General features: G+C 47.4%; 2 protein-coding genes across 3 annotated transcripts in view; one reads left to right on the plus strand and one right to left on the minus strand.

Moving 5' to 3' along the window:
• Positions 1 to 6,677: 6,677 nt before the first annotated feature.
• Positions 6,678 to 26,216, minus strand: part of AP4E1 (adaptor related protein complex 4 subunit epsilon 1) — a 149,506-nt gene continuing 129,967 nt past the window's right edge. Inside the window, exon 20 of one of the 2 annotated variants that reach the window (XM_055088221.1) lies at positions 6,678 to 6,731. In XM_055088221.1, the coding sequence (XP_054944196.1) occupies positions 6,718 to 6,731 (14 nt within the window). In that variant the 3' untranslated portion in view covers positions 6,678 to 6,717. The remainder of the gene's footprint in view (positions 6,732 to 26,216) is intronic. The other variant, XM_055088220.1, reaches the window with a different exon arrangement.
• The window catches only part of TNFAIP8L3 (TNF alpha induced protein 8 like 3), a 40,583-nt gene continuing 33,393 nt past the window's right edge, over positions 19,027 to 26,216 (plus strand). The window contains exon 1 of the mRNA XM_024118377.3: positions 19,027 to 19,110. Within this exon, the coding sequence (XP_023974145.3) occupies positions 19,059 to 19,110 (52 nt within the window). The 5' untranslated portion in view covers positions 19,027 to 19,058. The remainder of the gene's footprint in view (positions 19,111 to 26,216) is intronic.

Consider the following 26,216-nt stretch of genomic DNA (forward strand, 5'->3'; position numbering starts at 1 on the left):
GTGTGTGAGGCTAGAATGAAGAGCAAGGACTTAGGAGAGGTGAGAGAAGTGCTGGAGAGGTGGGCCCAGACTGGGGTGGGCCCTCCAGGTCGTGTAAAGGATTTGGGTCTTTAACTGAAGGGCAGTGAGGACCACTAAGCAGAGGAACAACTGGATTGACTTCACCTTCCAGGAAGCCAGCGTTGAAGGGACCAGAAGGAGTAGAGGGACCGGGAGTCCGGGCGGGAAGCCATGTAGCTGTCCTGTGCCTTACAGTGGGAACGGTGGGGTGGGGCTTGAGAGAAGTAACTGTGGTGGCGGAAGGGGTGGAAGACTTTAGCCCTCATCAGCTCACCTCCAGAAGTCACCCCAAGTAAACAGATACTCCAAGTTAAAACAGGGTGCTGGCTCTGCCCCTGTAGCTAGGAAACAAGCCCCCAGTCCCACCCCCTTCCAGCAGCAGATTATTCCCAAAGCCCCCCACCCCCGGATTCTATCCAGTCTGGAGAAATGGGGATATTTAGGGTAGACAGAACTTGGTATTTGGACATGGGAAACAGAGAGGGAGGAGAAGCAAGGATGACTCTGATCTCCTGCTTGAGCAGCAGGAAGACAGGAGGTAGAAGAAGGAACATGTTCAGTGGGGTGTGGGGAGGATTCACTGGGGCCAGGTCCAGCTGGGGCCACCAGTGTGTAGTTTTAAGTACAAGAAGAAGATTTCGGAGCCCCAGAAGAATCAGGGTGTGAGAGAAGACAGAGGACAAAGAGGTGAGCCTGACAGAAGACTGAACTCTCCTTTGATCTCCTCAAAATCTTCAGGGACGTCTGCAAACCTTGCCACAAAATGCTTGCCATGATAGGTGTCCCACAGAAACTAGAGTGTGGCTGATTGCCACATCAGGGTAGATGTGAGAGAAAACAGGATGCAGGAGCCAGAAGCTGAGGGGACCACAAGACTGTCACACCCAGGGCTTCATCAAGCTGTGGAAATAGGTAGGATGATGGTGGGGGAGGATGCCTAGTGATGTCTAGAATGCAAAGAGAAAGAGCTCCCTAATTCACATCTGAGTTCTGTACATCCAAGCCTTTGGTACAAGAGTTCATTTGCAGAAAGAGCTCCAGTGTATTACCATCATCCCCTCAAAAAAAGTTTGCAAATATCACCAGAGAGAATAAATCCTTATTAGTGGAATTGTGGGTACTGCGGCAGGTTATTGGGGCCACACTTGGTGGCAGGGAGAATTTTGACACCTTCCAAATCACACTCCCTGCCAGCAGCTTACTCCTCCCTTGTGCCCTAAGGTACCACCTGAAGAAATTATCTCCCCGAAGCACCCCTGGGGACGACCAGACCCTCTCCAGCTGGTCAGGAGCCTCACCAGCAATCCCTGTGGAAGTGGGGAGACCCTAATGAAACAGCAACAGAAAACAAATTATACTGAGATGTCTCTAAATGAACCAAGGGAAATTGTGTACAATTCTATGTTTTTGCCATTACTCCTAGAAATAGGGGGTCGACTTTCCCTATGATTTTTACATCTGGAGACTGAATGAAAACAGACTTAAACAATTGCACAGAAGCTTCAGAATCTCCTGAAAATCTCTCAGAAAACAATGTGAGGTAAATGTGGAAGTTTAAAAAAAAAAACAGTTTACTGAAAAATAATTTGCAGTTTGAATGTTCTATGAAAAAATTTTCATATCATGTACATTTTCATTTCAGGCTCATTTTGTTGAAATAACATTGGCTTTAATTTTTATTTTGTTTTGTTTTTAAGCATACAGCTAAGTAAGAAGAAGGCTCTGTTCTGCCTACTAGTAGAGTTTTTTGGGTAATTGTCTTCCATGTACCCTGCTTCTCCCCCCACCCTCAATCTAGCTTATTGTTTACTTAAGATTGAGAGGGTCTCATTTCTCACTAAGCAGGCACGAGACCAAACCTCACAGGTAATAGGTGCTCAATAAGAACATACAGATCTGAATGGAATTGTGGGGAAAGGCAGCAGCGTGGGCTTTTCCTCAGGAAAACAGGGACAGGAGGCAGCCATCTCAAAAGGTCCTCTCTTTGGGGTGCCCATGACAGCAGGGACCGAGCCATAATTAGCTTTGTGTTCCCAATCCTTGGTACCCAGAAGGCGAATGTTTGATGTAAGAGGTCAGGCATTAGGGCCAGGAAAAAGAACATTTATGCATCAGGGGAAGTACTACAAATGCAGACATTTTTCTCTTTGCAATCAGGGAACTCCAGGCCAGAGGGGCAGCATCATTTTGGATACTGGCATAGCAGAGCCATCACTGGTGAGGAATGGCAGGAGAGTTTCCAGGATCTTCATTCTTGGTGGGCAAACAGTGCGGACAAGATATATGGATCAGCTCCTCCGTGCCTGGAGCTGCAGAGCTGTCCCTGCTACAATTCTCAATTCAAAACCTCTTTTTGAATACATTCAACTCTTCTTGTTTTTATGGTTGATTTGGGTTTCAACCAAAACTTCACCACTTACCAACTGTGTGACCTTCAGCAAATGATTTAGGCTTTCTGAGCCTCCATTTTCTCATCTGTAAAATGGGGATAAAATTTAGTAATACCTATCTCACTGGGAAATCTTGACACATGTAAAGCACAGTGCCTAGCACACACCAAGCACTCAATGAATTTTCCAGCGGTAGGAGAGGTTTACCCAGGGTGAGCCTTGGACAAAATCACAACGTGGAAGGTGTTTGTCTGCAAGCCCCCTCATAGCTCTTTTCCCCAGCAGTGATTCTGTGCAAACAGGCCAGCCTCAGAAATGGGGTGGGAGGACTGGCTAGGAACACAGTGGGTGGCACAGAAGCCTATATGAGGCAAGGCTGGGGTTAAGAAGAACCAACCTGCAAGGTGGCCTGCTCCCACCCTGGTTTCAGGGGTGGGGGAATGGGGGGTGGCCAAGTGAAGGTTGTAGGGACCATGGTGGGGGTAGGGTACAGGAGCCTGCAGAGGGATGGTACTTGCCAATGCAGAGGGGAGGGGTGGGGTTACAGTTCCCCAATTCAACTGGGGAGTTGCATTCCCCAATTCCCAGGGGAATTGGGAGGCACTTTCTAAGGCCTCCTCCAGGTAAACTGGAGCTCTGGCTGAAGCTCCCTGGCTCTCTGGGAGAGAGGCTGCAGCTTGGCGAGTGCTGTCTACCAGCGTTTACCCAAAGCCTTCTAGGCACTCGGACAAGGAATGAGGAGTAAATACTCCTGCCCACCTCCCTCTCCATCCTCCTCACTGACCACCTCCCCATGCCTCCCCCAGCCCCCAGGCTCCTTGATGGTCCTCCAGCACACCCTGTGCCCCTCTGCCTGGGATGCCCTTCCCCATGTTGCTAGCTCACTAGCTGGTTCACTGTATACAGCTTCTGTCCAACTGTCACTTCATCCAAGATAACTCTGCTGTCTGCCCATGTGAAATATCACACACATCTTCTCCCATTCCTATCACTCTCTGGCCCCTTATTTTCTTCACAGTGCTCATTGCCATCCGACCTATGACACATTTATTGGTGAACTTGTCTACCTCCTATACCATAATCAATGCCCCATGATGGCAGGGACCGTGCTCATTCCAGTATCCCCAGAGTCCAGCCAAATGTCTAACACCTGAGTATGTAGCTGCTCAATAAAAACTGGATGAATGAATGAATGAATGGGTGGGTGAACTGCCAAACCCCATCTGCTGGTAGGTAAAGGTCACTAACATACTGAATTGGCTCCAGAACTGACCAGGATTGAGTACATATGGCCTAATGAATGTCGTATGTACCAGTTACTGGTGTCTTGGGAACAGGAGGGAGGCGCCAAGCATAGCGAAGGCAACAGTTCAGCTTGGGGCTTCCCTATACCTGCTTCAAGTATCCATCCAGGGACGTTTTTATTGGGAGGCTCTTGTACACTGAAAGCTTCCTCTTGATTCAGTGGCCTGAATCCCTGATAGTGGGACTTCAGGCACCATGGCCAGCAGGGGAGAAGGTGTCTAGATACTTGGCAGCCCCAAACTGCATGTCACCTCATGCCTACTTAAAGGCTAACTCCAATAGCAACCAAAGGGTCATTTACGCAGACACGCCATTAAAGAGATGAGAGAATTTAAGTCATAGTTTCCATGGCATTATCCAGATAAATGACAGCATGTGGCTAGGGCTTGGATGGAGTTCTTGCCCACAGGTCGGGCTTTCTTTTCTCTGGTGGTTATAATCACTGGCTGGCAAAGGACGCAGCAAGCAGGGTATCATTACCGAACAATTCTTGACGCAAAATGCAAGAAGGTCCAGGCCCCACCCAGAAGCCCATGGTCACGACGCTTGCCTGATCTCGTGGCTGAATCCATTGAGAGGAATTATTTCGGTACCAAGAACACATTTCTTCAGGGTCCAACCATATGTGAGGAGAAATAGCAAACGCCTCTCTATGTGACAGTACCCAGAAACAAGCAGGCTCTCACACTGGTGCGTGTGACAGAAACCTCACCCACAGGTGTGGCCAACATCTGAGAGGTTTTCCAGGGAGCCTCCTTGAAGCAGTAATGATATTCTCCTGTGGAGGGTGGGGGGTGGTGGTGATAACATGGAAGAGGAAAAAGAAAGCAAAACACCCATTCTGAAAGTGTGGGCTCAGAAAGTGGAGTGGGGACTATGTAAAAGGCTGTCCCTTGGGGGCATGTCACTGCTTCCTCTCCTGCAGCGGCTCACCCTTCCCTGCCTGCTGCACCCCAGGGCCCTGGATCCCTCCTCCACCATGACAAGTTGCAACAAAGCCCCATCCCCACGAAAGAGATTCATCTGCCCTTGAACAGTGTTTGATTTATGCCCGGAGAAGTATTCTAACTTATGTGCACCTCAAAGCTGTCATCAATCCCACCATAACTGGAAAGGGCATGGAGTCTGAACCTTAGCTCTCTCACTTAGCTGTGTGACTGGGACAAGCTTATTAACCTCTCTGAGCCTCAGTTTTTTCATCTGCAACATAAGATAACCTTATGTCCATGGCGCTATCAGGATTAAACATGATTAAATGCACTTACGTAAATAAAGGATCTAGAAAATGCCTGGGAGCTAGTGGAGGCTCAATAAATATACTTTCCCTGTTGAAACGCCTCATTGTTTAGCTTACTAAATGATGTTATGTTACCTGTAGTGGATTATTATTTCTTTTAACTTCTGGTCTAGATGGCCCCTTTTAGCTTCTTGTATTTTTGTTTGATATGTTTGACATGTAAGATATGTTTGGTTTTTAATAAAGTTATAATAAAGCTATATGTTGGAACTAGCTCAATCTAATAACACTAGCTCAATCTAATAACACTCTCAAATACTAGAGTGATTTGAGAGACATTCATTCCCACGTTAATCCATTTACACCCCACCTTGTTCCAAAAGTATTTTGAGGGGCTAACAAAAATAGATACAGCAGGACACAAAGAGATAAGATTAGTTGTTACAGGTTGGTCACAGAGTTAGTCCTGAGCTTCCTAGAAGCCAAAGCAAAAAGGGAAAGCTGAGCAATAATAAGATGCATAGTGTTTGCAAGATACCAATTGCTTCCAGGAAACACAATTTTTCCTGCACTAAGCTCTAAGTGAACTCTGTCCCATCCTCAACAGTATCTCTACAGAACAGCTGCCTCTGATCCTGCCTGATGGTACAAACCAGGGCACCACACCTGAGGGCTACTCAATGATCCAAACAAGGTGGGTTTCTGTTGGTCTGGCTTGATCCACAGATGGGATTTTATTCACAGGAATCAAATGAAATGCATATCTCTTTCAGTTACTGTAGATGCATAACAAAATTATGACAAATTTTTAGGATGACTTAAAAATATTTTATTTTGCTTACAATTTTGTGGGCCAGAAATTTGTGCAGGCTACAACACAGATAGCTTGTTTCTGCTCCACAATGTTGGGGACTCACCTAGTGGCAACTCAAAAGCTGGCAGATGGAGGCATCTTCACTTACATGTCTGGTGGTTGATTTGGCTGTTGACTGGAACAGGAGGGCTCACACATGGCCTCTTCACATGGCCAACGCTTCCTTGCATGGAGTCCTCAACGTAGCTGGAATTCTTACATTCCAGTTCAGGGCTCTGAAGGTGAGTGTCCCAGAGAGCCAGACAGAAGCTATATACTTTGCATACTTCTTGCCTACCTCAGAAGTATACAAAGTCCCTTTCACTGCATTCAGTTGGTTACAAACAAGTCACTAGCCCACCCAGATTGTGGGGAGAGGACAAAGACCCCACTTCTTGGTAGGAGACCTGTCAAGGTCACATTGCAGAAAAGGATGTGGATGGGAGATATTGTTGCTGCCATCTTTAAAAAATACAATATGCTATAATATCCTTTATGCAATCACCCATAAATACTGTATCTGCAACCAAGCCTTTGATAAGAATTAAGTAGATCTAGGATTAAGGGCTTAGAGGGTGTCTTTCTGATGCCAAACACCAAGCAAGGAGGTCTCGGCTTGGTCTAAATTGTATAGAGCAGGTTTGAGAGTCACAGTGACCATACACTAAAGGGATCAACAGATATGGGTCCCCACATGTATTATTCTGCTCATGTCCCATAACAAAATACCATAGACTGGGTGCTTAAACAACCGAAATTCTATTTACTCACAGGTCTGGAGGCCAGAAGTCTATGATCAAAGTGCCAGCATGCTCAGGTTCTGGTGAGAGTTCTCTTCTTGGGTTGTAGATGGCCACCTTCTCACTATGTGTTCACATGACCCCTTCTTTATGTGAGCACAGGGAGAGAAAGAGGTGGTGGGGAGAGAGAAACAAAGAGAGAGGGAAAGCTCTCTGGTATCACTTCCTATAAGGACACTCATCCCATTATAAGGGCCCCACCTTTATGACCTCATCTAACCCTAATCACCTCCCAAAGAACTCATCTCCAAATACCATCACACTGGGGCTTAGGGCTTCAAAATACGAATGGGGGCACAAACATTCAGTCCAGAACACCATGGCTACAGATATGCCAGCATTCAGTGGAAAATGATGTCAATTCCTGAATATTTCCAAATATCCGAAATCTTTAATCAAGTAGACAAATCACCCACACATGTGAATTTTTCACTTTCTTTCCAATTTAGTCTTATAGCTAAAACTCAAGCCAGAGACTATGACACAGATATAAATAGAGCATCATTATATATAATTTGGAAAGGATTTCACTGGTGTACATCTGTAAGCAGTTCAGGAACACTTTCAAGCTGTGTTTACATGATATCAAACATCTGGATGAAAACTGCAAAAAAATAATCAATTTGGATTGGAAACAAAACAGAAGCACAAACCTCAGTACACTGGCCCTTGGAATACTGAACACAGAGACGATCCCCATACCCCAAGAATGAGATAATGGTGCACAAGAAGGGCTGTTGGAATGACCAAGGAGGGAAAGGGGCTTCTGTGTGAAGGCAGACTTTAAAAAGAGAACTCCATTATGCAAACAGGAGATGAGAAGGGATAAAACCGAACACTATGAAAAACATGAAGAATACAAATCTCAAAGAATCAAACTGTGGGAACCAAGAGCTTTGAAGCCTGAAAGCAATAATTTTAGCTCAACTGAAAACCCAGTTAAATCCTAGCTATCAGGGAAAGGGGCATCCGAGAAACTCAAGCTTCTAGAGAGCCAATGAATTATTCCTTTCAGCATCCCAACCTATTTTTACTCCTTCAGGCAGAAACCTTTCTAAAATGTTGTACTTATTTCCCAGGCCTCCAGGAGAGAATACACTATCCCCAGATCACCACTATAGCCCTCAGTGTGGCAATAATTATGTCACATACCCTCATCCCAATGGTCCCTGCTAGATGAGCCCAGGGCCCTGATACTTTAGTTCTTGTCTCTGCCTTTTCAACGTTCTTCTATTTTCTCTTTCCATCATGTCTCGGCCTTTTTGCTTGACATGTGATTTAGGATAGCTTCCTGAGACATGGACCCTGAGATAAGGATTTAAGGATTCAACAAGTTTTTTGTTAGGGTGGTAATTCCAGGAAGCTCTAGCAGGGGGCTGGGAGAGTGACAGGAAAGGGAAAGCAGCCCATACAGGTGCATAGATTACAGGTGGAACTTACTTACCCTTGTGGGCAGCTGGGGCCTCTACAAGACTGTGTAGAGCTGTGCCACACAAGGGGTGGAAACCTAGATTTTATTCCCAAATTCTGTCCACCATTCTTCGAAGGCCGCTGCCATTAGATCCCCAGCACTCCCAGAAGCCTGCAGGTGTTTGCAGTGGGAAGCCACCAGGACATAGGGGAAAGTAAGCACCCCGGGGATGTGGGCGAAGACAGAAGCTCCTCCACTCTGCCTCCAGTGCTGCCTGGAGTGGCTGTTCCACCCCTCCCTCTTGTCCTCACACCTGACAGAATTTGAAAAGCTAGACTATGAGTGAGAGTCTAAGGGACTCTCCTCTGACTAAAAGATAGCTTTTACTTTTCTGATAGCTCAAGGGTTTTTACTTTCTGACTTCTCCTGGTTCTTGGTTATATTCTTAAAAGGTGCTGTAAGACAACTGATAATCAAAAAAAATTTTTGGCCATTCAAAAATATCCAATCAAATTAATTTTTGAAGCAAAGTAAGAGTCTACAAAGAGTAGCTTGTACTGGGCAAACTCTCTAGAGATGAAGACTGCCTTGCTCATGCTACCTCAAGTAATAGGAAATGGCCAGACCTCAGAGTTGGTGTCGAAGGTGGGGCCACCACCCCAAGAAGAACACGTGAGTGTAAATGGGGAAACTGAGGCAAGACCAAAGCACATTGGTTTACACAGTCTGTGGGACAGATCCAAGGGAGAAACTGTGGGTCAGTGAATAAGCAGGGAACCCAGGGTATGCTGAATTCCGGGTTACAAACAAGACTCATCCCCCTCCTCATCTTGTGGGGGGAAAGGGAATTGGTCAGGACAGGCTCAGGCATTAGCAGGGAAGTGCGGGATATGTTCAAGGCATGCAAAGTGACAAGCTGCAGGTCCTCAGAACTGGCATCTGAGGAGGGCTGGGGCACGCAGCCCTGACTTATTTAAACTCACACATTGAGTTCATGAACAGCCAGGACAAAAATCCAGGTGTCTTCACTCCAACATGCCAGAAATTACCCAACACTTAGTGGTCCAGAAGCAAAGCCAAGAAGAAGATGTGGATTCCAGGAACACCAGGGCATGCTGGCCCAAAGTTCCCTAGAGGATAATTCTGGGGACAAGGGCCTGAGGCCAAGCCAGAGAGTCAAAACCTCCAACTCTCACAGCACAGCATCCAGGCTGGCATGAAAGAGACAGGCCTTGTGCTAGGGGAAGACAGTGGGAGGAGCCCACACATTAGGGATGGAGCTGCAGCAAACAGAGAGCCAGAGAAATTAAGGCAGGAAGCAGGGAGAGACTGAAATGGGATGGGCTGGGATAAACCCATCATTGTTTTGATACATGGTCAAGGCTCTCCTGTGCATAGGGAACAGAGAAGGATGGTAAAGACACAAGCTCTCAAGTGAAAAAGAGTGATGGTTGAGGGAGCCTGAGCTCTGGCTTGGGTGTAGGGAGATTTGGGCAACGCTGGAGAAGTGTTGCTGCAGCAATCAAGATACGGGTGAAGAGCTGGAGGAGGGAGACTGTGGATTTGGAAAGGAAAGGGTAAAATCAAGAAAATTGTATAAGAAATAGCATTAGAATTTGATAGAACGGTGAACGCCAAAGTGGAAGTAAGACCCCAAAATAATCACAGAACTAATATGAAGACTACAAGTCTGGGGAACTGGGAGGCTGTTGGCACCTTGGGTAACTATGGAGATTTTGGAAAGATGTGATTATTTGGAACTGAGAGTTAGCATTGCTATGGCCCACCCTTCACACTCTATCTAGGAGAGGAGAACATGATGCAGTTCAGATCCTGGTGTCCAAGGCTGCCCTCTTTCCTCTGGGCCACTCCCCATTCCTGCTAACTCTTGCAGCACTATCACCTGGACTAAGGAAGGAGGCGGGTGTCCCCCACACTTGTTTTCTGGGACAGAAATCCAATACTTGATCCTTGGACTTATCAAATTCATCAAGAGAAATGAAAGTGTGAGCTACAGGAATGTGAGGGGTGAACTGAGTTCTTGGATTCTTAAGTATGTAACTTGACAAAATCCACATTGGAAGAAAGTAACACAAAATTTGGAAGGACAGAAGAATATAATTAAGCCAACTGGAAATATGGTGTCAATGTGTCCGTCTGGGGATAGGTTTAGTTCATTTGAACAAGGTCACTGTGACTCAGATATTATATTGTAATGATGTTATCCTGAAAGAGCTTCAATAAATCTAACCACTCATGAATGTCTAGATAACACAAATTTGGAAAGATTTTAAAACCAGCTAAGATTGATACTGACAGCCAAAAGAGAAAGTTGTTGAAACACTGGAAATTCCCACGGGATGATACGTGTTAATGGTTTGACCTAAAATAAATGTTATATTCTTGGCTATGGGAGGATTTCCCATCTATGCCATAGTGTTTGAGGTGTTAAGATGATCACATCCACAATCAAGAGGCCAGGGAAGTAATCTGGATAGTCCCAGGAGTCCTGCCAAGAGACGACATTAATTTATGGCTTTCCTCAGAGAATGATCAAAGGTTTATGGCAACCAGGAATCAGACCCAGTGTTTGAAAGATTCCTCCCTTAGAAGTGTTGATGGCTTCAATTGGGCAGATTGGCTTTGAACACAAAAGAGAGGGATAAATTAAAGGACAATGCCAAGAGAAGACTTGGTGGGAAAGAAAATGTTGGCTTGAGAAGAGAGAAGAATGGAAGGTCTGAAAATCCAGAAAAGAAGGGGAGGGGAGGAGAGAGGAGGGAAAGGTAGGGAACTGAAGGAAGTTGTTGATGAGATAAAGAAATTAAAAAGAGGGGTTGGTCAAGTCCTGCTTTTGATAATTCCATTCCAAGTGGAGATGGGCTACTAAAACTCCTGATAAGCAGGAGTTGAAAAGAGGGGAAAAATCGGCATTGGGGAAGAGATTTGGGAACCGAAGGCAGAAGCAGAAGGAAAACTGGATGTAGTGAAGGAGAATAAACAGTAAACTTGTACTGCCATGCTCCCATAAAGGATCACGGGAGCTCCCTTATGGGAGCATGGCAGTATGATGAGTATCCTGAACTCAGGCCTGAGACCTGGGTTCTCGCCCCACTTCTGCCCCTAATGTTGGGCAAGCCACTCCATCTTTCTGAACCTGTTTCTTTATATCTAAAGTGATGGGATTAGTGACCTCGAGCATTCCTTCCCTTTTCTACAGCCCTTGATTCAACATAGACATTATGTTGAATGTCTTACATAAATGGAATGAGACTTACATAAATGGAATATTCCAGATTGGAGCATGTATTTAGCTTTCCTAAGTAAAAAATGATTTGAAGGGAGGAAAAAAAGGTTCCAGTAACACTTGGCGAGCAGTATTTGTTCTGTAAAATAACTAGCGAGTAAGCATTATTGAACTAGGTTGTCACATAATCGTAAGAGAATTTTTTAAATTTTTTTAATTTTTATTTATTTTTATTTTTTTTTTGCGGTATGCGGGGCTCTCACTGTTGTGGCCTCTCCCATTGCGGAGCACAGGCTCCGGACACGCAGGCTCAGCGGCCATGGCTCACAGGCCCAGCCGCTCCGCGGCATGTGGGATCTTCCCGGACTGGGGCACGAACCCGTGTCCCCTGCATCGGCAGGCGGACTCTCAACCACTGCGCCACCAGGGAAGCCCAGAGAATTTTTTTTAAAAAAGGATTTAGGAGACTCAATTTTCCCTCCTGTAGATCAAAAGAGTGATTACTATAATCCACGAGTGGATAGTTAGTAAAGATATATGCAGGAGGAGAGAGCCAACATGAAATGAAAAGAGTGCTGATCTCGGGTCAGGAGCCTTGAGTTCTAATCCCAACTCTGAAAATATATAATTTTCAAAAGAGTAACACAGGGAACCAACTACAAAGGTGACAGAAAAGCTGAGAACCCAGAAGACAGTAACGCAACCTAGATATTTGCAACAGCAGGAAGCCACTGCCACCCTGGGCTGGAGGGACACAAGGGAGGAGGTGCTGTTACTGGAACCCAGAAGCCGTGGTCACCTGATGGAAGCTGGAACTACAGTGGGTCCATCTGGAAGGATTTGGAGCCACGGAGGAGATGCAGCCACCATCACAGAACTGAGGGATAGAGCGTTGAAGAGAATATCCCTTGCCCTGCCCTCCAATCTTCTGCCAGTTCCTCACATTGGCTGGATCCAGCTGGCACCTAGCTTACAGGATGGCAAACGCAGCCTGCAAGGGTCAGCCCTTCCTCCATACAGAACAGAGAAAGGGCACAGTTGGATCTGAGGACCAGCAGGCCGAGACTGGCCCTAGATCCAAATTCTGCTTTTTTATAACATCTATCTATCAGTTCTGTATCAGCCTTGAGTCTAGGTCTTCACACATTTGAGGACATCCATCTGGTCATGTCTTGTTTTCTTTCTTTCCCAAGCCTGACACTCAAACCTCCTCATACAGAATATTTTCCAAACCTCCTTCACTGTTCTGGTTCCCCTCCTCTGGGAACTCCCTGGTATGTCTCCTTAAAAGGTGGCACCAGATGTTCACAAGACCCCTGGTGTCCATAATACCAGCTCAAATACAGAGGACTATTCCTGCCCTTCTTGTAGCAATGCAGCTGTTATCCCACTGTGGACTCGGGGAATTCACTGACAGTCAAGACCCATATACCTTTTCCATGTGATTCCAAGTCTTCCCTGACCTGTCCTAGCAGGGCAGCTACACATTTGATAAGCACAACCAAATTCATCCTCTAAAGCACTGATTTAAAAAAAGTAAAAAGGGCTTCCCTGGTGGCGCAGTGGTTGAGAAAAAAAAAAAAAAAAAAACAGAAGAGACCAGAGCCAAGACAGAGCTCTGTGTCACTCCACTGGAGACCTCCCTCAAAGTTAACTCAGAACCATGAATCAAGGCTCACTGGGTAGGGTTGTTCAACCAGTTCTAGATCTACCTAACAGCAAGGGAATTATGTTAAGACTTCATCAAATTCTTTTTTTAACATCTTTATTGGAGTATAACTGCTTTACAATGGTGTGTTAGTTTCTGCTGTATAACAAAGTGAATCGGCTATATGTATACCTATATCCCCATATCCCCTCCCTCTTGCGCCTCCCTCCCACCCTTCCTATCCCACCCCTCTAGGTGGACACTGATCTCCCTGTGCTATGCAGCTGCTTCCCTCTAGCTATCTTTTATTACATTTGGTAGTGTATACATGTCAATGCTACTCTTTCACTTCGTCCCAGCTTACCCTTCCCCTTCCCCGTGACCTCAAGTCCATTCTCTACACAAGACTTCATCAAATTCTTTACTTAAATCACAACATGTAATATCTGTGGCAGTCAGTTCCCTTCACTTTGCACCTGAAGCACAGAGGGTGCTTAACTAATACTTGCTGCCTCGAAGTTGAATAAAATTATCTTGATTTATACACCTAATGACCCTGTTTAAAGAAAGTTAACATGGTCATTTTAATGGGACATGATAATGAACCCATGTTGGCTGCTGGTGATCACCGCTTTCTTCTTTAAACATCTATAAACATGTTTGTTCCAGACTTTTATAGAGAGTGGCAAAAAGGCCATCAACCCGTTATTCCTGAAATCTACTCCTTTCTTACTTTTGAAAACTGTAGCAATATTGCCCCTATCCAGCCTTCGAGTACTCTCTTATCTTCCTAAACTGTCAGGACTCTAGTTGCTGCTTGAGCCGCATGGGTCTTGAGTCCCTCTTCTCCCCAGTAGGAATAAATTGACCGTTTCCACGCCACAGAGCTGTGTAAGGATCCAGGAAGATGGGAAGACATAGAGCACAGCTAAAACAGACACTTAGGGTGCCCACATACGAGCCCTGTGGATGGTTGTAAGAACAGCTCCAATACAGCACAGTCACGTCCTGCAGCCCCCAGAGTGAATGCCACAGGGGGCCCAAGACACCATATGCAGCAATCGGGGAGACTCCCAGCGGTGCTGAACCTATGATCCTCGTCCTGTTTGTAAGACAATTTGAAAGGCTTACAAACAACCCCATAGGAAGCTGAGCCAAAGCACAACAGAGATTGGGCCCATAGAGTTTTCCTCTTTCTCCCTCTTTCTCTTCCTCTTCCTTCTTTCTCAATTTCCCTCTCCCTCTGAATCAGTGCTTTACAGTCACCATCACTGCATTCACTGCTCAGGAAGCTGTCCTGTAGGCAGCCCATGAGGGCAGAAGCTAAAAGCTTGGGAGAACAGCCTGATGCCCAAATTGCCAGACTCTCCCACCCCTACCTCCCACAGGTGTCTGGATGTGGATGGGCCTCTGCAGAGGACATACTGCCCACAAAGAAATGCAGAAGGATGTTTTCCATTTCCGTCCTCAACCTATAGGAACGCCTTCTGGGCTAAAGCAATGATTGATAAATTCAAGCATGAATTCAACTAACACACCCTCTGCCAAGAGGGATCATGCTCGTTAAAATCCTTGATAACCGTAATGTCTCAGCATAGATACAGCAATTATTTTGTTAGCTATAATCTTCTGTCTTATTTCTTTCTCCCAAGAACGAAGGAGACTGCTGAAGGTTCACAGACATTGATTAAAGATGTGTGCAGGGCTTCCCTGGTGGCACAGTGGTTAAGAATCTGCCTGCCAATGCAAGGGACACGGGTTCAAGCCCTGGTCCAGGAAGATCCTACATGCCACGGAGCAACTAAGCCCGTGTGCCACAACTACTGAGCCTGTGCCCTAGAGCCTGCGAGCCACAACTACTGAGCCCACGTGCCACAACTACTGAGCCCGCATGCCACAACTACTGAGCTTGCGCTCTAAAGCCCGTGCTCCAGAACAAGAGAAGCCACTGCAATGAGAAGCCCATGCACCGCAATGAAGAGTAGCCCCCGCTCACCACAATTAGAGAGAGCCCACAGCAATGAAGACCCAACACAGCCAAAAATAAATAAATTAAATAAATTTTTTTTTAAAATGTGTGCAAAGATTTGGACGTGAGGATGTTCACTGATGCTATCTATTTTAGCAGAAAATTGGAAACAACCGGTATGCCCAACAATAGAGGATTGCTGAAATACCTTATGGTACATCCATACAATAGAATACTGTGCACCTATTAAAAATCATATTGTCAGAGAGCAGATGGAATGATGTTCACCATGGTTAAAAGGAAAAACAATTTACAAAAGCAGGATACTGTACACACAAACAAGGAAATTTTTCAAAAGATGTTAATAGTTATTGCAACTGGTAGAATTATGAATGGATTTTAAAATTTTCTTCTTTCTTTGCTTATAAGTTTTTTCCATTTTTTTCTACAGTGATGTGCATTGCTTTTGCAATAAGGTGGGGGGTCAATAAAACTTATTTTTGCTAGCCAGGAGAAAAAAAATAGGAAAAGCCCCCTCTTTCAAGGCTGTCTCCCAGCATCTTGTTCTGCCACATGGATATGAAGCCAGCTCAGACCCCCCTGTCCAGCTTGCCTAGAGCCCCATGGAGGTCACCCTGGCTCTGGGCAGAAGCTTTCTTGGCGCCAATATCCACCCTGAGACAAGTTATTAAAAATGGGGCTATCCTGGCCAAGATCTCATTCCAAAGTACCAAGGGCCACTTCAGCCCAGAAAAACAGCAGTTCCAGAACACTGTGGGTTTTCGAAGTAGAACCACAGCCCTGGTTTGTGAGAGGAACCTCCCTCCCTCCCTTCTCCCAGCTGCCTGCGGAAGGTTGCAGACAGCTCCCTTTCCATCCCACAAGAGAAGACAGGCAGATGAGTCATAGCACTGGCTTGGATCAAAGGAGTATTATTGTGTTAGCAGAAATGGATCTATTTTATGATCTGTTTCTTGACACCTTACAAATAAATATGCTTTTCCCACCAGACAAGTTCCTTAAAAAGCCACTGATTTCATTAGCTGAAGCTAAGAAATGACCGATAAGAGTTAGAAATTTTTGTGTCTGAAGAGTAGCCAGGCTGAAAAGATGTAGTGGAAACACTGAGGAAAGCAGTTTATAACCCTCAGACTCTAGATTCAAGTCTGCAAAGCAATGCCATTCTTCTAAAAATACACAGAGGAACTACAGAAGTCCTTTCCTCTTCTCTAAGAGCTTTCTCTTTCTTTCTTTCTTTTAAAGAAATATACTAGGATTGGTTTGTAAAGGAGATCCACCACCTCAGATTTCACTGTTTTCGTGGGGGTGACAGCCGTGGGATACTATTTTAAGGACTTCCTTCTCTTATATAGATTTTTCCACACTGGGAGGACAGATAAGGTATGTTCCACTAATGTTCTTCATTAAACACACATGCGTGCCAGCAGTCATTTCCCTTTGTCTTGCTATCCCATGACAACAGATTGCATATCATAGGAAATTGGAATGGAGATCTTATTTAGTTTGGATCTCTCTTCTCCATTGTTTAATTCCACATTCAATTTTTCATTCTACGTCTGCCTCCTTTTGCAGAAATATTCTATGACTGAACACAGGGACAGATAAATGAATAGGTGTTGTTTATTAAAGACTCACCTCATAGACTTTTCAGGAGCACTTTGACTAGCCCTCCCCTCCCTCTGCCTGCAGAATTTTATCTCTGGTCTAAAGTGTGCTTCGTACTCAGTAAAGATCTGATGACTGACGGACATATCTGTATTGTGAACTGCACTCCCAGTACTTTGTTTACTGTTGATCAAGTTCCAGTAGTGAGCTTCCCTGTTTTCTCTGAGATACACAGATGTCTCAGTGGTATTTCTGTCTTCAACCCAGACCACCTGTCCATTAAAACAAACCCACAAACAAACAAAAACAAAAACGCTTCCACCAAGTGCCGGGAAAGGAGGTCTAAGTGCACAGAGAAAGTTTCACATTTCCTGTTGTTGAACCTAGGCAACAACTTCTTAGAGGAAGCTGGATGACTTTTCAATCCAATACGCTCTGTTCTCTGACGCTATCATCGTTGTTTTTCCTGAAGACTACAAAGCTGTGATGCCAAACTTTTTAAATGATCCCAGCTATTTGTTTTTTGAGTGTCAACTTTTATCCAAATGTTGCTGCTACTTTTTTCTTTTCACTTAAAATTGTGATTTTAAAATATTTTGTTTTTCTAAATGGGACCCATTAGATCCAAGCATGTTCTTTCCATTTATCAAACATCAACTGTGTGCCAGGCATTGGGTACTAGATTCCACACTCATCATTTCATTCACTTCCTTACAACCACCCTATGAAGGAGATGCCATCACCTGAGGAAACTGAGGGAGGTTAAGCCATTTGCCCAAGATCACATTTCTAGCGTGGGGTTCTTCTGACCCTTCCAATCCATCCAACTTTTCCCAGCTAAAGTCCATGAGTTTGGCCATCCAAAAAACGTTTTCTGAGAACACAAAGGAGAGCTGTATGTGCACTCTGAGAAGCCCATACCTTCACCAAAGGAGGTAGACTTCGGGTAGCCAAGAGGCCAAACACACTTGTGACACTATACCCTAGCAGGTCAGTAGCAGGTCTGCACATCAGACCAGATTTCGAGGTCCAACTCACCCACATACTGGACCTGAGACCACAGGAAAGTTACCTACTCTGAGACTCAGCTTCCACATCTCAAAATGGAGATAACAATATAGGTTAAATTCTACGAAACTGCCAACTTTCAACCATTTTTGACCTCCAAAAAAGCATTTTCAAATCATTCGACCTAAATTCCTCACTAGGTCGTTGTAGAGATTAAATGGGTGCACACAGGAAACAATAAACGGCGCTTTTTGGTAGACTTTTCTCTTTCCAGTTTCATTTTGCGCAGGTCAATAAAGTGTGTTTGTATTCTCTGCCCACAATTTGTACGTTGAGAAGCCGGTCTAAGGTTACGTAAGTGTTGGAGCTGATAATTCAGGGAGAAAATAAGACTGCGTGGATAATCACGAATTAACAACAAAGGAGCCCCTCAGGCCTTACTGCTCCGTGCATCTCCCCCCTAGTTTAGTCTCTTAATTACTAAATAAATATACAGCCGCTTCTCTCTCTCTCTCTCTTTTTTTTTTTTTTTTAGAAAGTGGAAGGAGGGGATAATTGAGGAAGTTTAGCACTCTGTGTTAAAGACAAAGTAAAGGTTTTAAAATCCGTTCTTGCCCCTGAGTCGGGGCCTGGAAGTGGCCTGGCTCCTTGACTGGCAGCAGGGCGGTCCTGCCTGGGACGCCAGCGAGGGCTCCCCGTCCTGGAACCCGCTCCACAGCGGCTTGTCCAACCTGCCCGGCCCCGCCCGCGCCGGGAGAAGAACCACCAGCGTCAGCGTTGCCTCCGCGCGTCGTTTACTTCCTCGCTAAGTGCCAGGCCCTGCTCTCGGTCCCTCACACGCATAATTTATGTACTCCCCTCACAAATCTCCCGAACAAAAGGGAACTCTGATTGTCCCCATTTTCCAGGTGAGGAAACAGGCACAGAGAAGTTAAGTCACTCGGCCAAGGTCTCCGAACTGTGGAGTTAGACTCGAACCCGGGCAGCCCCAGCACGCCCACTCTGAACCTCCCCTTTTCCTACTTGGGTAGAGGCGCTTTTTCACCTAAGACTTCTCCAAACTTGGCCACCTCCAAGGGAAGGGGCCCAGCCTCGCCGACTCGCACGACCTCGCCCGACTCCACAAGTTTAGGGCTCCGGGCGCCCGATGGGGGCGCGGGTGGAGGAGCGGCACCGCCCCCAGGGTATTTAACCCCAGGCTGGAGCCCGCCGGGCGCCGGACGCTCCTGCTCCTCCCTACTCGCGGCTCCCCGCCCTCCTCCCCGCGCTCTCCCGGCGCTCCCCACCCTCCGCCCCGCGCTCGCCTGGCAAGCAGGCACCGGCCGGCGGGCTCGGGGAGCGGGGAACGGGGCGCGGGCGGCGCTAGCCTCTGCCGAGCGGTCCCCTGGCCGCGGCCGCCGCGCATTGCCCGGCCGGAGTGCGACGCGGCAGCCCGAGTCCGGACGCCGGCCGGTCCCGTGCGCTCCGCGGACGGGCGGGCGGCTGTGGACGCCCGGCCGGCAGCATGGATTCGGATTCCGGCGAGCAGAGCGAGGGCGAGCCCGGGACCGCCGCAGGTACGAGGGGTCGCAGCAGCCCAGCCGGGAAGGCTGGGGCAGAGAGGAGGGGAGGCCGGGGCGGGAAATCGCGAGTATTTCTCTGAGCGGCCAGGCGGGAGGCCGATCCCCAGCAACCCGATCCCTTCCGGGCCGGGACTGGGATGGCTCTGCGCTGTGAGTTTGCTTTGGGGCTTTCTCCCCATTGCACTCGGGCGCTGGAGGGAGAGTAGGTGCATTTGCGGGTGGCTCTCGGCGCTGCGGGACTCCGGCAGCGGGCTGCGGTCGCCGGGCTGGTGGGGGTGGGGCAGGGTTCGGGTAATCCGCGTCCTGTAGTTTGCTGCAGCGAGGGTTGCTGCATATCTGCTTTTGGAAATAACTTTCCGAGCGCCGGCCGGGTCCTCGAACCTCGGGCGCCAGGGACGCTGCGGAACAGGTGACCCGCTCCTAAGGCGTGACACGACGCTCTGGGAAGGAAAGGTCCCCGCGGGTGGGCGGGCAGGAGTCAAACCACAGCTCGTGGTTGCGGTTCCCGAAGCTGCTAGATGAGCCGATGCAGAAGCGTTGGCCCATCGCTGCCCTGCATGCGCGGAGGAGGTCACCACGAAGGGTCCGGGAAGACAGAAGCGGCGGCGGCGGCGCGCGGGGTCCCGGCTTCGCCTTTAAGGGGGGCCGCCAGCTTTTCACAATCGATAGTTATCGAAGCGACGGGTGGATGCTTACTTAGGAAATAATGAATGTCCTCCCCCGCCTCTCCCTGATACTGAGCAACAGGAGGAAGCCACCCACAGCCTTGGGTCGACTTAACCGCGGGTTCTGCCCCCCTCCACCAGCCCGCTCTGCCCGCCGCCTGCAGGTCCAAGGGCGGGAGACCTATGGTCCTCCCACGTGACCGTGGCTCCCCGCGCCCGCGTGGCCCTGCAGGCTAGCCCTGGCCAGCAGACCTGTGACCGGAGAGCTGGGACCCTCCTGGTACAGACCAGAGGGCCCGGACTAGTCCCCAATCTTCCCAGTGTCAGACCAATGTCCTGAGGGTGGGGACCGGGTGACCGGAGGCACCATCAGCCCAGGCGTGGGTGTAGGAAGGCAGGCTCAGGAACCAGGCGGGACAACACCAGGAGCTGTACCAAAGGCCCTACGTATATTATTCTCCTTTATCCTCACAGCACCTAGTCAGGTGGTTGTTATCTCCATTTTACAAAGGTTCAGAAAGGCTAAGTGGCTTACCCACAAATCAGAGCCAGGGAGTAGCCAAGGGCGGAGTGACTCCCTTTTTACTTCATCATACCCCTCGGCCTCTCACAGGGCGGCTGTGGTCAACACCTACAGCTGGGTGGAAAGAGATGAGGATAGAGGAAAAGAAAGATAGCATCGTCAAGATGCCTGTGTGTGAGGATGCCTCTGTGTGTGCAAGAGCCACCTGCTTTGTATAGGTATGTGTGGACATAATTAATAAACATGAGCCCTTCTCGAACCTGTATGTTCCTGTGACTGTGAAGCACCAAGATTTTGTTTCACAGGTGGCTTGTAGATCTCTTCATATCATTTAAAAGTTCCAGTGGGTGTTTTGTGTCTATCTAAGTATATCTCTAGAGCTCAAAAGGAGGGGGAGTGAGTACATTGACACTGACACTTTACTCTCTCAAAATCCGAGGAACTAACATGCTCTCCCTGCTCTCACCCTCAGATCTTTTATGCTGGTTGATGGAGAAGGGGAGGAGGATAAGGAGGCTTTGAGAAAGAGGAGGGGAGGGGAAGGGGGGGGTGGCAGGAGACACTCAGAAGAGTTGGTACTTGGATGAAAGGGGAGGGAAGGAGTTCTTAAGGGTCCAGTTGCTTCTCCCCACAGCCTGCCCAGCAAGGAGTATCCCAGGGTGTTCATGTGTGTTTGTGTCAGAAGACCTCTGCACAACTAACAGCAGTTGTGACTACTGAGGTCAGATGGGTCTGATGAAGAATAGGGCAGCCAGCTCTCTGAGCTGTCACCATTTGTTTGTGCCTTACTGTTTTCTACAGTCATTTCTTCTTCCTCTGTGTGCTTGAATCTCAAGTTGAACATTTATTTGAATGTCACAAGCCATTCTGCTAAATGGCATTCAGTCTCCCTCATTATTTTCAGTCTTAAAGTATTGTTCGTGACAAAGCTTCAAAACTAGTTGCTAATTCATCGCCTTGCTATCGCTGCATCCTATCAAATAGAAACTCCTGTTGCAGCTTCAGATACTGGTTAAATTATCCATAGGAGTTGACCATTGTCCCTGTAAGTAACATGACATCCATCTGTGGACCTGTATCTGTGCAAGCTGGATGGGTTTGTTAACTGAGAAGCACAGCAGAGGAAGTGGGATCTCTTGGAGTATTAATGTGTGTGTCTGTGTGTACCTACCTCACAGGGAGATAAGATGAAGGGCTGCTTCCTCCTCAGTGCCCTGCCCTTCCTGAACTTATGAAAAAGCCCCGCCATAAGACAGACCTTATTAAGGTCCTGAGCCTGGACTCTGGAATCAGAAAGACCCAGGTCTCAATCTCTACCTGACGGGCAAGTTACTTAACATCTCCAAACCTCAGTTTCCCCCTCTGTAAAATGGGGATAACAATAGTACAAGGGGGTGGGGGGTGTGTGAGGATTAAATAACACATGAAAAGTGTTCCTCCTGGTAATCATTCAGTAAATGGCAGCTGCTATTTTTATCACCTGATTGGATTATGTTGTAAGAATACTGCTAAACTATGTACCCCAGAGCTTTGTAAAATGTAAATCACTAGGCATGTGTAAAACAATTAGTATTATTGTCACATTAATGTAATTGCCTAAGGAGATTTGGTTTGAATTTTATCCTTTTCACTCTCTCATTCTCCCCCCTCCCTCCCTCCCTCCCCCCCTCCCCCCTCTTGCTCTCGCGCTCTCGCACGCGCTCTCTCTCTCTCTCTCTCTCTCTCTCTCTCTCTCTCTCTCTCTCTCTCTCTCTCGCTCTCGCTCTCTCTCGCGCTCGCGCTCTCTCTCTCTCTCTCTCTCTCTCTCTCTCTCTCTCTGAGCTCGCGCTCTCTCTCTCTCTCTCTCTCTCTCTCTCTCTCTCTCTCTCTCTCGCTCTCGCTCTCTCTCGCGCTCGCGCTCTCTCTCTCTCTCTCTCTCTCTCTCTCGCTCTCTCGCTCTCTCTGGTGTGTGTGTGTGTGCAGATGTGTTTGCTTGTTTGTTTGGGGGAAGTTATTTTTAAGGTACGTCTTCTCATCCTCATCATCTTCCAGCTGAAGTCGTAAAGATGGGAACATTCAAAACTACTGCTTTCACCATCCTTTTCTTTCAGCTCTAGAGAAACTTGCACAAAGTAGAGAAGGTGGCCTTACCCAGTCCACCTGATAACCTGGAGATTAGCCACTTTCATGCCACTTCCAATAGAAGAAGAGGGGTTAATCGCCCCACACACACTGGTGCACCTTTTCCCTTCAAGGTAACAGGAGGAACAGGAGGTACTCGCCATTCTCCTCTCCATTTTTGCCCATCTCGTAGCCTTCCCAGTCAAAAATTGGCAGAGTGAGGAAATCTCTGAGCACCACCTACTCTTTACTGTACCCCTGTCAAGAGACTTCTCCAAAGAGCTCCCCAGTATCTGCTGTGCAGCTCTCTCATCAAGCAATACCCTGCATAGGAAGTAAAGGGGGTGTGTGTGGATGAGATTTGTCTTAATTTGCATTTTCTGTTTTTCAGGAAGCACAGGATGGTGCTTCTAAGTCATTCTGCTGCCTGCAGCTCTCCTCTGCCTTTCTGTCATTTTATGGTTCTTTCTATGATAAGGAAAGAGACAGGGTTTATGGAACACTGGATTCTTTCCAGAGACCCAACTTGGCAGTCTCTCCTTTGACAAACCCACCATCCATCTCTCAGAAATCCTAGAGCTTGGTGTATGAACTCGGCAGTGATTTGAATCTTTCCTAGGAAATAACAAGCGAGTAAACATTAGCAGTGTCAGCTTTTTCCCTTTCTGACTTGTAAGACAGAGATAGTCTACCCAGCTCAAGACGACAAGCTCCTTCCACCCAGAGCTAGGTGGTCTGGGGCAGTCAAGCTGATGGAGCATCCCTGTGGCTGGGTAGGTGCTACAGAAAAGCATTTCTGTGTGATGGAATCAGGATGTGGTAGGGAAACTTCAAAATAATAAAAGAAGTAGGAAAACAGCAGGCCCCTGACTTTGTCCTTCCTGTCTTTCCCATCGCCTCGGTCCTAAGCTTGGTCCTTGTGAACAAAGTGGCAAGGAGTGGGTAGGATTCAGTAGTTGGCCAAGAGGAGAAAAGGCGTTTCAGAAGTTAGACACCATTGAGCAAAGGCACAGATAAACAGGGAGGTGACTGGAGTGGAGGACATATACTAAGGAGTGCTGGGAAGTAAAGTTAGGTGAGTGTAGGGAGAGCCACTGACAACAGGGGGTCTTAATAACTAGTACCTGATGGTGCCGAAGGAGCCCCCGTTGAGCTGATGGTAGAGCAGAGACACGACCGACTGAGATCTGGGTTTTCAGAAGCCACATCAGACAGACATGAAGTGCAGGGATAGCCTAGGCTTGGAGCCTCGTGGCCACACAGTCGGAGGGGATGGTAGCACTAAGCGAGGCAGAAGAGGAAGGATGCAAATGCCATTTCAGAGAAACAAACAACAGAAGTTGGTGACAGATTGTACAAAAGCAGTAAAAGGAGAGGGAGAGTGGAAGGGGACTGGCATGTTGAGTTAGGCTAAGGCGGGGAAATACAGGAGACTGGCTTCCCCACCCTGCCAGTGCTTCTTTTCTTTCCATCAGACACTTAATAGTGATTACTTAAATTTTCTTAAAGGTGCTTTTCCCCTGTAGACAGTAAATTATGCTGGGGCATTGGTTTTGGAGGATCATGAGGTTCTGGAGTTTGTTGATTCTCATTGTTGGGTTATTCATGGAGGCTATTCAGTAACCTTTGTCAACTGACAGAGTAACCCTTGACGATTGATGGACTGGCCGACCAAGGGCAGGGACCACCTGGGGATGATGTACTACTTGGCTATTAGTCATAGTCCCAGGTCTTGTTCTTATTTGTGGACATTTTCAGGGGCCTCTGCCTCACCCACATAGTGGGCTGCTTTGAGGGTCAGGGCCTTGTCTTGTGCTTTCATGTTCCCAAGGTTTTATGGACATAATAAATGAATGAGCATCTTGAGGAGCCTCCTGAGAACTCTGCACTAAAAGGCCAGACAGGCAGCCAGAAACCTTTCCTATAAAGTAGAACTGCCAACGCTGTCCTTCAGTGTTTTAAGATTTCTTGCACTGTCTGGGACTCTGTGTTGGGAAGTATGGGAAGTGCAAAGAGAGATAAGGACACAGTCCATCCTGTCTCCAGGGCTTGGGATCAAATAGGGAGATAGGAAGCATATGCCGATGGCCACATCTTAAGCCAGTGCCAGAAGACTCTCACCCCCTTGCCCTGGGATTATACCCTGGCTGTGTCTCTGTTTATATGTTCTCTCTTGACACCATCCACTTTCCACTGTGTGCTTCAGAGTTATTCCTGTACATGTCTCATCTCTTGTACTGGCCTTTGCTCCCTAAGGGTAAAGACTGGGTCTTTTTCACCTGTATCAGCACCCACAAACACCACCTGCATGCCCTAAACACAGTGGTAGGTTGCTGGCTGGCTGGCTGGCTAGATGGATGGATGGATGTATAGATGATGTTGTAGGTTGGTTCCCCCAGGAAGCAGACTCTGAGATGGAGGTTAGCATGCAGTGTGTTTATTGGGGGATGCTCTTGGGATCAATACCTGGGAAAGAGAAGGGGAGGGGAGGGATGCCAGACTGGGCAGAGTGAGAAGCTGAGCTGCAATGCAGACCCAACAATAGCCTCGAGCTCTGGAGCTGGAAAACCCTTCAGAACTGAGTTGGGGGACTTCCCTGGTGGTCCAGTGGTTAACACTCCACACTCCCAATGCAGGCGGCCCAGGTTCGATCCCTGGTCAGGGAACTAGATCCCACATGCTGCAACTAAAGATCCCATGTGCTGAAACTAAGACCCAGTGCAGCCAAATAAATAAATGTTAAAAAAAAAAAGAAAAAAGAACTGAATTGGGGTGAGGGGCCAGGCCTTTATATCCCCTGACATAATGATTAGTCATTAGATTCATGCCATCCCTGCATCTTGGGCGAAGCTGTTCCCTTCAGCTGAGGGCTGTCTGCAGGCATCACTGCCAGCAGCTTGTGAAGTGCTTACTCCTTCATTCCGGAAGGGAACCTGGGCCGTACGAACATCGTACATCGTGCATTCACCACAGATGGCCGCCAAAGTTCCTCAGGGATGTTTCATGATGGATGGCAGCCCTGCCTACGGGCAGAGTTCAGGGGATAGTTGTTGAGCTATAAACATTATCTAGACCTCATTAGGGCAATTTAGATAGCCAGATGGAATTAGCCATTTTAGACCTCACAGATCCAATAGATATTGGCTGATCCTCTGTTTTGTGTTCAGTGTGTGGAGGTGCTATGGTAGTACACCGAAATGGAATTAGATGTGGCCCCGCCCTCAAGAGGCTTGCAGCCCTAGGGAGAGAAAACACCCACCCAAAAGAAATCTGCAAGACTGGGCGGCATCAGCAATAAACAGTGCCAGCTTTGGAGCATGGGGCATCGTGGCTTGGGGTTCTGGTGGGGAGGCTTCATGGAGGAGATGGGCCTTGAGGATAGCCTGGAAGGAGTGAAGGATTTAGATGGGGGAGAAGAGCAAGTCAGGGGAAACAGAGGAGGTGGCAAGGACAGGAGCCTGTGAGAAGCATGGCCTGGCGCAGTCCGGCCCCCTTAGAGGGCTAAAGGGAGGAGAGGGTGGACCTGCTCAAAACGTAACACTGGATGTTGTGGTGATTGTGGCCAGCATGTAAGTTTCTGGGAGCTGGAGACAGAATGTGTGTGTAAATGTAAAGCTCTATTTCCTACTTTATTTTTCTCTAAAAACACGGCGCCTGCTTTTTTATTTCTCATCAAAACCAAATCATAGTCACACTTCCCATTAGCACTTTTCTCTAACTGGTTCATTGTCCTCCAGAGTTACCATTGGCTCCCATTTGAATTCACATGTAAATCTCTATGAAGACACTACATACATAATTTTGTTTTGTTT

The sequence above is a fragment of the Physeter macrocephalus genome, chromosome 11 (assembly GCF_002837175.3).
Source record: "Physeter macrocephalus isolate SW-GA chromosome 11, ASM283717v5, whole genome shotgun sequence".
Taxonomy (NCBI): Eukaryota; Metazoa; Chordata; class Mammalia; order Artiodactyla; family Physeteridae; genus Physeter; species Physeter macrocephalus.